General features: G+C 61.4%; 1 protein-coding gene across 1 annotated transcript; it reads right to left on the reverse strand.

Moving 5' to 3' along the window:
- Positions 1 to 1,934: 1,934 nt before the first annotated feature.
- Positions 1,935 to 10,611, reverse strand: PGPEP1 (pyroglutamyl-peptidase I). The gene is made up of 5 exons (XM_004595785.2): positions 10,490 to 10,611; positions 9,111 to 9,163; positions 3,766 to 3,882; positions 3,014 to 3,246; positions 1,935 to 2,253 (listed from the first exon to the last, which is right to left on the reverse strand). The coding sequence occupies exons 1-5, from the start codon at positions 10,521 to 10,523 to the stop codon at positions 2,067 to 2,069; spliced, it is 624 nt and encodes a 207-aa protein (XP_004595842.2). The 5' UTR covers positions 10,524 to 10,611; the 3' UTR covers positions 1,935 to 2,066.
- Between the last annotated feature and the right edge of the window lie 1,686 nt (positions 10,612 to 12,297).

Consider the following 12,297-nt stretch of genomic DNA (forward strand, 5'->3'; position numbering starts at 1 on the left):
GATGTTGGTGTTTGCGGGCCCAGAGCAGCAGCCCTTCCCGTCCCGCATCCCTGCCCATCCTCGTCCAAGAATGGTGGCTCTGGGGTCCTCAGCTAGGGCCCCTGTAGCAGGTGTACGTCTATGTGTGAGGGTGGTGGCCAACACCCCCCCACCATTCCCACCTCTCTCTGCCTTCCTTCCTTCTAGTCATCCCGTCTAACTTTGTCACTTACTCGCGTCCATGCCTGCTGACCCTCCTTGGCGGTGAGGGGCCTGTCTGAGGTGGGCTGGGCGGGTAGGGAAGTCTGAGACGTGCAGATACCAACATCAGCGTGCTGGTGCCTCCCATCGCTGTCCCTGCTCCCCCCCAGCCCCCCGACATCTGCTTCTTGCTGAGACCCACCCCCACATAGCAGCACTCCCCCCACCCCGTCATAACGCTCAACTTGCCTTCCCACCATGAATGCGCTCGCCACACACACCTCCCCTTTGCACCTGCTGCGTCCCTCACACATGCACCTCTGCTGTGCCTGTCCCCGCGTGCTCTGAGCCGGGAGACGAGCCTGGCTCCTCGTTCCTCCCCAGTGAGTCACCTTAGAAAGCCAAGAACTCAAACACAGACACGCCACCGCGTGGGACCAGCAGGGACGGATGGCGTCCACCACGGCGTTTGAAAACAATGATATGAAAATTAGAGGAGAAAGGATGTAAACAGGTTAGTAGGGAGTGAATGACACGCGTAAGGAGCGGGTGCCTGATGGGATCCATGAGAAGGAGCTGCGGGCTCCCGGCTGGGGCAGGCAGGCACGTGCCAATGACACACACACGTTCAACAATGACCAGACACTAACGGCAGAGTGGGGGAGGGGTTGGGGTGCCTGATGTGGCCGCCCCCGTTCCTTTACCTTCCCATCTGGCCCGGACTGCTTTCAGAGCTCATGGGGACAGAGCCACACGGGGCCTCCAGCTGCCCCGACCAGGGCGGGCGTCCACGGGGCAAGCGAGTGGGCCAGGGGTGGGCATCTCCCCACAAGGCCTGGCTGAACGGGTATGCTCAGGCAACACAGCAGGGTCCAGGGGGTGGGGGCTGGTGTGGAGGGCATGGCAGACACCCTCCTGCTCACTTCACTTCCTGCAGGCCCCCTCCCCCTACTGCCCCGTCCACGTTCAATGCTCACCACCCCACATGGCAGCGTGCAGCCCTGGTGACGTAACGGGTACAACGATGATGATGATGATAATGTTGGAGACCTCTGGACTTGGGGGCGCACGCACACACTCACACCCGTGGGGTCCAGTGCCCAGCACGTGGAGGGTGGCCGGGCGGGGCAGAAGAGCGGCCAACGGTTTCCCAAAAAACGTGCAATACTGTTCTTCCCTTGGCATCCCTTGAGGCTGAGGCCACCGCCTTCCTACGGGGTGACCCAGGTCAAAGTCCCCAGGAAAGATTGAACAACACTTGGCCTCGTGTGGGCTGGCCTCCAAAAGCCAGCAGGCACGAACACGTGCAGCTGGCTGCGTCGCCGGCAGTGCCTTCTGCTAAAACATGCCGGGACTTGCCCTGGGGCAGTGTGAGTTCTGCATTGTGCCAAGCGAGAGGCTGTCACACCCCAACACAGGGCCACACACACACAGACACACACACACAGCCAGATCCAGGTAGAGCCCCTGGGCTCGAGGGATCGGCCCCCTGCGTGGGCACCAAGTGGCCTGGACCAGGTCCCCATCCTCCCTGAGGAACGGAGAGGGGACGCCACAGCCAAATTCACGCGCCCCTGGAGGACGCCCGTCCACGGATGAGCGAGAGAGGGACTAAGAAATGACTGTGTGTGCGCTCCAGCCGCCAGGCTTGTTCTCCAAGAGAGAAGAAAAGACGAACGTGATGATGACAGTGATGGAGACGAGACAGGGCTGCGTCCCCCCACGGCGGCCCCCGCACACGCACGGGTGAGCCGGAAGGTGTCTTCGCAGGAGGCTCCCCGTCTCGGGGCATGGGGTGCCCGCGCCCGGCCCGGGCTGGGGTGAGCTGGTGTTTCGGAGGTCGGGGAGGCGCGGGAGGAGGCTCGGGCCCCAGCAGGCAGCGGCCATCAGTGATAACAACCCGCTTTGTCGTCCGACTGTTCCAGGACCCCCAGCATCTCCTCTATGATGACCCGCAGGGCGCGGCCCAGCTGGTCGGCGTTGTACGGCTTGCCCAGCGGGGGCACGTGGACGAAGGCCGAGCGGCCGTGGCCCTGGTACAGCGACGTGTAGTACGTGAAGTCACACAGGTACCTAAGCCGCCGGGTGGGGGTGGGGAAAGGGGAGGGGGGGAAAAAACAAAAAACAACAGGCTCTGAAGAGGCCACGGACACGCGGAGCCACGGGATCACAAATGCACACGCCCCACGCCCACCCCTGCCGCTGTGCACGCGTGGCCTCTCTCCAGACTGGAGGCCGGCTCCCGGCCTGGTGGCTCGCACAGCTCACCTGGGATCCATTCCCAGCTCCGGCCTCCCGACCAGCCCTGCCCTCCCCGGAAGGCAGCAGGGGACAGCCCACGTGCTTGGGTCCCGTGGGTAACAGGTGAGACCGCGTGGAGCTCCTGGCTTCCTGCATTCCACCCAGGCAAGCCCGGTCATCGTTGCCATTTAGAAGCTGAACCAGCCAATGGAAGACAGATCTCTCCCTCTTTTTTACTTCTTTTTTTTTTTTTTTTTTTTTTTAAGATTTATTTACTTTTGAGCCTGGCACAGTAGCCTAGTGACTAAAGTCCTCAGCTTGCACACGCTGGGATCCCATATTGTCACTGATTCTAATCCTGGCAGCCCCGCTTCCCACCCAATTCCCTGCCTGTGGCCTGGGAAAGCAGTGGAGGACGGCCCAAAGCCTTGGGACCCTGCACCCGTTTGGGAGACCCAGAAGAGGCTCAGCAAAGTCAGATATACAGGGAGGAGGAGAGACAGAGAGGAAGATCTTCCATCTGATGATTCACTCCCCAAGTGGCCTCAATGGCCCAGACTGAGCCAGTCTGAAGCCAGGAGCCAGGACCTACCTGCCTGCGTCCTGGGAGATGGTCACGGACACGTCCAGCCCCAGCGTGGTGAGCCGCTTGCACACGGCGTCCATGTCGATGACAGAGTCGATGCTCTCGGGCCCGTCCTCCACGCAGCACTGCGAGCCGGGGCAGAAGCGGCAGTTGTCCAACCCCTTGTAGCCCTTGTTGTGGCCGCACTTCTCCAGCGTGACCGTGGTCGCCATGCCCGACACCCCTACGTGCACCACTAGCTGTAGGCAAACAGGGTTTATAGTTAAATGCAGCTCTGTGCGACCTGTCCCCACCCGGCCGTCCTGGGGTTCCCCCCAGGGAAACCTCAAACAGAACAAGGCAGAGGGAGAAGTGTTAAATGACCCAGACCACAGCATGTTTGCAGACGTGGTCTGGAGAGCCAAGCTGGATACAGTTTAACACGTAAGGAGATATCCTCTTCTTGGACTTTGCCTAGTTACAGTGTTTCTCACTTCTCCCTGCTGGAATACATCCTGCAGTGCTCTTGCAGAAAAGGATGTCCAGGGTGGGACACACAGAGCCTGGGATGTTCATCACCACCACGAGGCACGAGGCTCCCCCTTCAGTGCCGTGCCGAGCCTAGCTGGGATGCCAAGGCGGGAACAAAGCTGGATCCGGCCATTCTTGCGGCACACCTGGTCACAGCTGCCCTAAGATTCCCTCCCAAAGCAGCCTCTGGGTCGGTCATGTGATTGGGACAGGGACAGAGTCACAGCTGTCGCCCCGGGGAGGCTCACCTGTGGGCTGTGCTTCTCCCACAAGGCCGGGATGAGTCTCTGCACCGTCTGGTACTCCACGGGGATCTCGTACACGTGCAGGTCCACGCTGTCCCCAAGTCCCAGCTTCTCCAGCTCCTAGAAGTGATGAGAGAGAGGCGAGTGGGGGCGCAGGTCAGGGCTGGAGAGACCACAGCCTCCCTGGGGACAGCCACCCGTCTTGCCTCCTGCTCCTAAGTAGTTTTGGAGAGAGCGAGAATGCGTCCACCTGCTGGTTCACTCCCCACATGCCCCCAGCAGCCAGGGTTGGGCCAGGCAGAAGCCAGGAACCAGGAGCTCGATCCGGGTCTCCCGCAGATGGGCGAGACCCCAGTCCATCACTGGAGCATGCAGTGTTGGTCCAGGATAAGCTGCCGCCCGGGGACCCAGCAGGGAGCTGGCTGGGGGAGGGTGCACAGCTCTCTCTCTGTGGGGTACGGCAGTCCTGAGTGGCATCATTGGCAAGATGTGGCCAAGGCCTGCCCCGGAAAACACCGTGCTCCTGGAGAGGCTAGGCCGGGGCGGAGGAAGCGGGAGGAGAATCCACGCACGTGTCACTTTGTGTATGCGTGTCTTTGCTAGTTTATTCCCAGAGGGGCTGCAAGAGCTGAGCCAGGCTGACGCCAGGAGCCAAGCGCTCCATCCAGGTGTCGCACTGGGTACCAGGGACTGAAACCCCTGGACCATCTTGTGCTGCTTTCCCGGGCATGGGAGCTGGCAAATCCAGAGAGACAGAAAGACGAGGGGTGGGTGTTGAGAAGGGAGGGTGGGAAGGGGGATGGGCTGGGAGGTACAATGGGCACATTTCAGAATTGCACACAGGTGACGTGTGAACGTCCTGACGCACTCTGAGGGCTGTGGGCTGCGTGACCACTGCCCACTACAATCCTATCCCAGCCTTGAACGTGGGGATCCAAGGGGCCAGAATGGTGACTCAACGGCTAAGCATACGCTTACATGTGCCGGCATCCCATATGGGCGCCGGTTCTAATCCCAGTTGCTCCACTTCCCATCCAGCTCCCTGCCTGTGGCCTGGTAATGTACTTGAGGATGTATTCCAAAGCCTTGGGACCCTGCACCTGTGTGGGAGACACAGCAGAGGCTCCTGGCTCGTGGCTTCGGATCAGCTCAGCTCTGGCCATTGCAGCCACTTGGGGAGTGAATCATTGGATGGCAGATCTTCCTCTCTGTCTGCTCCTCTCTGTATAACTGACTTTGCAATAAAAAAGTGAATAAATCTTTAAAAAAAATTTTTTAACAACAGCTAAAGTACTCTGGGATAAACAGCTGATTTACCTGAACAATGCCTGGAATGCAACAGCAAGAGACGCTCAAAGAAAAACAGAGACAGTGGGGGGGACATGGGGACCACGGGCAGGAACTGGCCCGGCGACATCCTGGCGCCCTGTGCATCCATGCGAAGGTGGCTGGGTGGCAGCCCAGCTGGCCGAGCACCCTGAACGGCAGGGTGGAGAGTGAGCGGACTGCCCAGGCCCCACACAGACGCCAGCGGGTACCCGGCCAAGCTCAGGTATTCTGAGGCAACCCAACCCTCGGCCAATGTCCTCACACACCTGTCATGGCATAGCATGTCCTCTGCAAACATCCGCAAAGGATGTGGCACGGGTCAGTCACCCCATGTGGCCTCCTGACGCCATCCAGGGAGATGGCAAGGGGAATTCCAGCAGGGCGTGGGGCGGGGCGGGGGTAGTGGTTAAGAGAACACGTGGGAAACCCACATCCCATATCAGAGACTGGGGTTCAAGTCTCGATGAATCCACTTCCCATCCAGCTCCCTGCCTGTGGCCTGGGAAAGCAGTGGAGGACGGCCCAGAGCCTTGGGACCCTGCACCCGCGTGGGAGACCCGGGAGAGGCTCCTGGCTCCTGGCTTTGGATAGGCTCGGCTCTGGCCGTTGCGGTCACTTGGGGAGTGAATAAGCACGTGGAAGGCTTTATCCTCCTCTCCCTCTTTTTAAAAGATTTATTCTGATTGGAAAAGCAGAGTTACAGACAGAAGGAGAGAGAAAGATCCCATGTGTTGGCTCACTCCCCAAATGGCTACAATGGTTGCAGCTGAGCCGATCTGAATCCAGGAGCCAGGAGCCCCTCTTTCAGGTCTCCCACGTGGGTGCAGGGTCCCAAGGCTTTGGGCAGTCTTCCACTGCTTTCCCAGGCCACAGGCAGGGAGCTGGATGGGAAGTGGGGCTGCCGGGATTAGAACCAGCGACCATATGGGATCCAGCGATGCAAGGTAAGGATTTAACCACTAGGCTACCCCACCACATCCTCTTCCTCTCTCTTTCAAATAAACAAAGCTGTGAAAAATAATCAATAAAAGAATGGCCCCTATTTGCTCACAGCCAGGCATGGCTGGGAAGCTCTTCCCCCACACCTATGAAGCCTACAGCCTGGGGTTTAGGTGCCCACAGGCCCTGGCAGCCCAGGGCAGCACAGCTTGGCAGCCAGGACTCCCAGTGCAGGGTGACCAGCCGCCACTTCAACAGACACAGGTGTCAAGGCCAGAGGCCCAGCTCAGGACACCTGAGCCCAGAGTGACCCAAGCACCATCTCTGTGCGGCGGTGGGGCAACCACTCGCCTGCCTCTAGAAATCTACATCCTGTTTGAAAGGCAGAGAGAGAGACAGCGCTCCGTGTGCTGGCTCACTCCCCAGATGCCTCGACAGCCAGGGCTGGGAGCCGGGAGCTCCGTCAGGGACTTCCTAGCACTGGAGCACCTGCGGCAGCCACCCAGGGTGTCCACGTGCAGGGAGCTGGTTGGGAGCTGGGTGAAGACTCCCTGACCCCGGCTCTCTGATCTGGGACGTGCGTGTCGTGGCTGTATCCACCACCTGCCCCCTTCTGAATATTTATTCTGTTTCAGGTGGGGTGGCGTGGTGGGGGAAGGGTCCCAAGTGGCTCATTTGCTCCCATGGAACACGAGGCAGGAAAGACAGTTGACAGAGGCGGGCACGGAGGAGGTCATGACTGCAACACTGCGGGCAGCAGGGCGACGCCAGGGGCCAGGGCCAGCAAGGGCAGGCACAGCCACTTGTCACCGAGGCGAGAGAGCAGGGTATTCCTCACATCTCCAAGGGGCGGGTGGGGGGAGCGGGGCGCCCCAAGTCCCAAGCCTGCCTTGCCCGGCCGCTGTGAAAGGAGCCGGCTCGGTGCCCCAGACAGCACGCTGTCTGCTGCGTCTACCTGACAGGCTTCCATGGCGGAACACTGCCGCCCCTGCCCGCCTCCCTGAGCCCCGAAGAAAGGCCCTTTGTTCTGCGGTAATATCCTTGGCAGGTCTGTCTAGACGTGCTGTGCGGTCACGGTCCGTGATGTCACCGCATCCTGTGACCCTCACTCCCCCACCCACACACACCAGTTGGGGCAGGGAGTGCTGTCCATGGAGGCCTGGAAGCTAGCGGCTCACCTGAGCCACCCAGGGCCACGCCTAGGGACAGTCCCCCTCGCCGCCGAGGGCTGGGAAGGCCGGTTCACTGGGCCCTGGGGCAGCCATTGTCCCCGTCCCTGGAGGGCGCAAAGGAAGAAGGTGGGCGAAGGGGCAGGAGAGAAGGGGACACACATACATACATAGGGAAGGGGGGTGGGAGGGAGAGAGACAGAAAGGAGATGGAGACATGGGGAGATGGGAAGATGGAGGCAGAGAGAGAGAGAGGGAGAGAGGGAGAGAGGGGGAGAGATGGGGGGAGAGCGTGAGCGAGCGAGAAACTTAAAGTGAAAAAGACACAGAGGAGGGGGGAGCCAGACAGGGCGACCCGAAGAGACAGACATTGGCAGGGTGGGGTGGGAGTGGGCGGAGAAGTGGGGGTGGGGAAGGAGACGGGCCGCCTGGGCTTTGAAAACTCAGCTGGGGTCGGGAGGTGGCTGTGGGCTCTCGGGGAGGCGACCAAGGCCATGCAGTGGCCTGCCACTCCAAGACCACCACCCCACCTCCAAGAGCCTTCTCCAGGGGCTCCCACACCCAGCCCCTTGGGTCACAGGCCATGACACAGACAGGGAGACGAGCCAACAACCCAGAACATTCCTAGGCCGTCTCCACCCTGTGGTGTCATCATCCCACAGGGCACCGGTTCTGATCCCGGCTGCTCCACTTCCCATCCAGCTCCCTGCCTGTGGCCTGGGAAAGCAGTGGAGGACGGCCCAAAGCCTTGGGTGCGAGACCCGGAGGGAGCTCCTGGCTCCCACTGTGGGTCCCCGCCTGCTCCTGGCTGCTGTGGGCATCTGGGGACGAGGCTGCAGGTGAGGCCTGTCTCGATGCATCTGTGAAGTGTCTTTCCAGCAAGAATAAAGCGACACAGGCAGGTGGCAGGGAACCGGCAGCAGTCTTCCAGTGCGGGAATGGTGCATGACTGCTTTTCCTGGCTTGACAAAGCCCCCAGAGTGGCCATCGGTGGCAGCCAGGTCTGGGGAGCTGAGCAGCCCAAGTTCAAGGGCTCTCCTCCCCCTGCCCGGCCCCACCCACCAGACCCCAAGATTTCCCAAGATGGTTTAATTGATTTTCCTCTGCTATTTACATGCAGATGGACGTGTCTGGAGCCCAGGAATTCAGACACTGGGCATTGTGTGCGCCTGGCCCCCGTGGAGGCTGCTGTCTGGAAGTTTTCCCGACACACACAGACACGCTGGGCCCTTTTGTCAGTGCCTGGGGAGGGGGGCGGGAGGCAGGCGGGCCTCAGACACGCTCCCATCTGCAGGGACCCCGGCCCCCCTTCAGCGTGGAGATCTGCAGGCCCAGCCGTGGTTGGGGGTGGTGGGCAGGAATCCTACAGCAGGGAGACAGCTGGCAGGGGCGGGGTGGGGATGGACACCCGGGACCCTCCTCCTCTGGGACTCGGCGTAGCAGTGGAGGGGCCCAGGCAGACATGAGCGGAGCTCCTACAAGAAGGAAGCCTCCCTCATTTCCGCCCCCGTACACCCCACACATCCTCCATGTGCCTGCTTCCTCCGACACGTGTCATCTGGCCAGTGCCGGTTGGGCTCCTTTGGAAGCCAGGAGCCCCCGTGTACGTGTGTGTGTGTGTGAGTGTGTGTGAACGCGGATGATTTAGGAAAAGGAGGAAAAAGTCCCCATCGGGGCAGGTCCTGGGTCAAATCCCAGGTTGGTGGCGGGCAACCACGTGCCAGAAAATGGACGATTGTCTGAGTGTCTGGGCTCCCCTGCCCCAGAGCTGCAGCCCGACGGGGCACAGCTCCACCCACCCAGGACCTCAGCAAACCTGATCCCTAAAGTGAGCACAAGAACAACGGGCCCTGACCATGCAGGGTTGCCTGGGAAGGCGCGTGTGCCTGGGGCGCCACCCATCCCACGTACCTGCACGGCCATCCAGCTGGCATTCACTGTGTGCTCCCCAAAAGGCCCGAACCCTGAAAGTAGGAGTAAAAAAACCAGAATAACCAAGGCATTATCCCCAGCAGGTGCACACACGAGAAGCCGCCAGGGCCACCTCCCCACCCCACTCCTCCACCTGCCTGACCCTGGTGCCCCAGCATGGAGCCACAGCCTCCCACTTCCTCCAATCTTCTACGATCCTGATGCTTCGGCCACTTCTCTGGCCCCCAAGCCCACCCAGCAGCGTCCGGCCCCACTATATTCCTTTGTGTGTGTGTGTGCACGCAAGGTGGGGAAAGGGTTTGGCAAATATCTCTTCTGTGCCTTTTCCAGAGGCTCAGAGATATACAGCAAGCTGCCCAGAGGCACACAGCAAGAAGGTATGAGAGCTGGAATTCAAACCAGACCTGCAGGAGCCTGGGCAGAACACACACACACACACACACACACACACCCACCATGGGCCAGTCCAGCTGGACAGATGAGCCCCGCGTCCACCCTGGGGCCTCTCCTCTCCCTCACTTCACAGTTCCAGAGCCGCATACTTCCTAAGCCAGTAGCAGTTCTGGGAGCTTGGGTTTCCCTCCCTGTTTTAATCTATTTTTTTGCACAACTTGAGTCCCTAGGAGAACTCGAACAAGGAACAGTGGCAGGATAACGGAGCAGAGCCTGGATAGCTGTGCGCCTGGCGACACCTCCTTGGCCCCACCCCCGGCCGACTGCACACACCTGTTAGGGCCAGCCCCACCCTTGTTGGCCAGCTGGGCTTGCTCTAATCTCTGGAGATCAACCCCCCTCCACACACACACACACACACACACTCCGAGCCCCCCACCCCACCCCAGGAAGGGGACCACTTAGTTCCGGGGGGGTTGGGGTGGTGGTGACGATGGAAGGATCGGCCTCAACTTTAAAGAGCCCTGGCAAATTCCCCACACTCTAAATCCGCTGCTGCCCCAGGGGGCTGGGGTGCAGCTCCCCCTCCAGCACCCCGTAAAAGGCAGCAGCTGGAGGAAAGGCTGGAGGCAGGGCTGGAGGGTGCCCCAGATCCTCTGGGCTCGCTCCAGGCCAGGGGTGCAAGGGTCAGGTGGCTCCCGGGCCAGACAGCTCCCTCGGCCCAGGGTCGGGGTGCAGCTCCCCCTCCAGCACCCCGTAAAAGGCAGCGGCTGGAGGCGGGGCTGGAGGGTGCCCAGGTCCCCCGGGGACACTCCGTGCCCGTGCAGGCCAGGGACGCGGGGAGCAGGTGGCTGCCCACAAACACACACACACACACACACACACACACACACACTCCCCGGCCAGGCCGCGGCCCCCACACCTCCCGCGGCACTTTCCGGGGCGTCCTGTCCCCGCCCGCCTACCGGTCACCACCACAGCCTTCCGGGGCTGCTCCATGGCGCCCTCGGGCTGCGCCTCCGCCCCGCGCGCACCGACTGACCGACCGACCGACCGACTGACGCGGCCCAGTGTGGCGGCCAGGCCGGAGGGCCGCGCAGGCCCCGCCCCCGGCGCGTAGGCCCCGCCCACACGCCTGTCCGGCTCCGCCCCCATCCAGGCCACACCCCTCTCATGTACTTCCTCATAGACGCAGCGAGTACGTCCCGCTCTGGCCCCGCCCCCGCTGCGTGCTTCCCCACCCCTTCCTGCGCGCTCCGCCAGGTCCCGCCCACCACCACAGACCCCGCCTCCGCTGCGTGCCCGGCCACGCCCACCACCACAGGCCCCGCCCCGCGCTCTGTGCTGCACCAGCTCGGGTCCCCGGGGGGACGCGGGGCGCGTGTCCCCCGAGGTCCCCGGGGATGCGGGGTGCGTGTCCCCCGAGGTCCCTGGCCATGCGTTCCACGAGCAGGACTCGGCCAGAGCCTTGGCACCTGCTGTGCTCTGCCCAGGCCTGCGGGAGCTGCAGGCCAGGCTGTCCTCGTGGCCCCTGCCTCTGACTGTCGCCTCCTCCCAGGATCCCTTTCCGCTCCCCTGTAGGGGGTGACTGCGCTGAGGACCTGCAGGCCGGGGAGTCTGGGGTGTGGGGAGAGGAAAGCGCCCCAGAAGGAGTTTGTTTCCCTGTCCTGGAATTAGGGGTGGGCGGGAGGGGAACCGGCAAGGCGGGGCTGCAGCTGGGCTGCGAGCTGCTTTCCCTGTCCGCGGCTGTTGGCAAGAGAGTGGCCACAGGCGCGGACCCTACTCTGACCTCTCCGGGGTCTTTCATTTGAAAGGCAGAGCAACTAAGACAGGATCTTCCACCTTACTAGTTCACCTCCCCGAAACGCAGAGAGGAGCTACAGCAGGACCAGGCTGCCGCCAGGAACCAGGAGCTCCTTCTGGGTCTCCCACGTGGCTGTCAGAGTGCTTGAGCAGTCACCTGCTGGGTCCCCCAGGGCTGGCAGGAAGCTGGACTGGAAGGAGACGCGGCAGGTGGAACCCAAACCAGGTTTCAAAAGGAAAGTGGTTGGTATCCTAACTGCTACACTAAATGCCCGCCCCCTAACCTAGAGGCTCTATGTGGAGTCTCTATGTGGAGCAGGCTTTGCAACAATGTAACCAAAAGAAGCCAACTCCGGCAACAGGAGGCCCAGGGGGGCTTAGGCCACAACAAAGTAACTGGAAACCAAGAGTGCACTTTAAAACAGCTACAGTGTAAGGCCTCCGGCAACAAAGTGGTCTGGTCAAGTTCAAGGTTCAACAGACAATTCTTTGAGGAACCAGTAATTCCAAGTGCAGAATCTAAAGTCCGAGGCGGGCGTTATGGCTTAACAGGCTAATCCTCTTCCTGGCAACGTCAGCATCCCATATGGGCACCAGTTCTAATCCTGGCTGCTCCACTTCCCATCCAGCTCCCTGCCTGTGGCCTGGGAAAGCATTGGAGGACGGCCCAAAGCCTTGGGACCCTGCACCCGCGTGGGAGACCCCTCTATGGGGGTTCCAGGCCCAGCCCCTAGTCCATTGTAGTCGTTTAGGGAGTGGACCAGCGGAAGGCCTGCGGGGTGTCCACCTGCTTCCCGGGGCCTCCCTCGGGCCTCCCCGGCCTCGGATGAGCGTCCCCGGCCCCCGGGGCGCCTCGAGGACGAGTCCACAGGTCTGACTCAACTTTCCTAAACTCCCACAACATAAACAACAGAAAGGGAAAACAACAACAAAAAAAAACTTCCAGCCGGTTGGCAGGAACTTTCCCAGA

The sequence above is a fragment of the Ochotona princeps genome, chromosome 33 (assembly GCF_030435755.1).
Source record: "Ochotona princeps isolate mOchPri1 chromosome 33, mOchPri1.hap1, whole genome shotgun sequence".
NCBI classification, from domain to species: Eukaryota; Metazoa; Chordata; class Mammalia; order Lagomorpha; family Ochotonidae; genus Ochotona; species Ochotona princeps.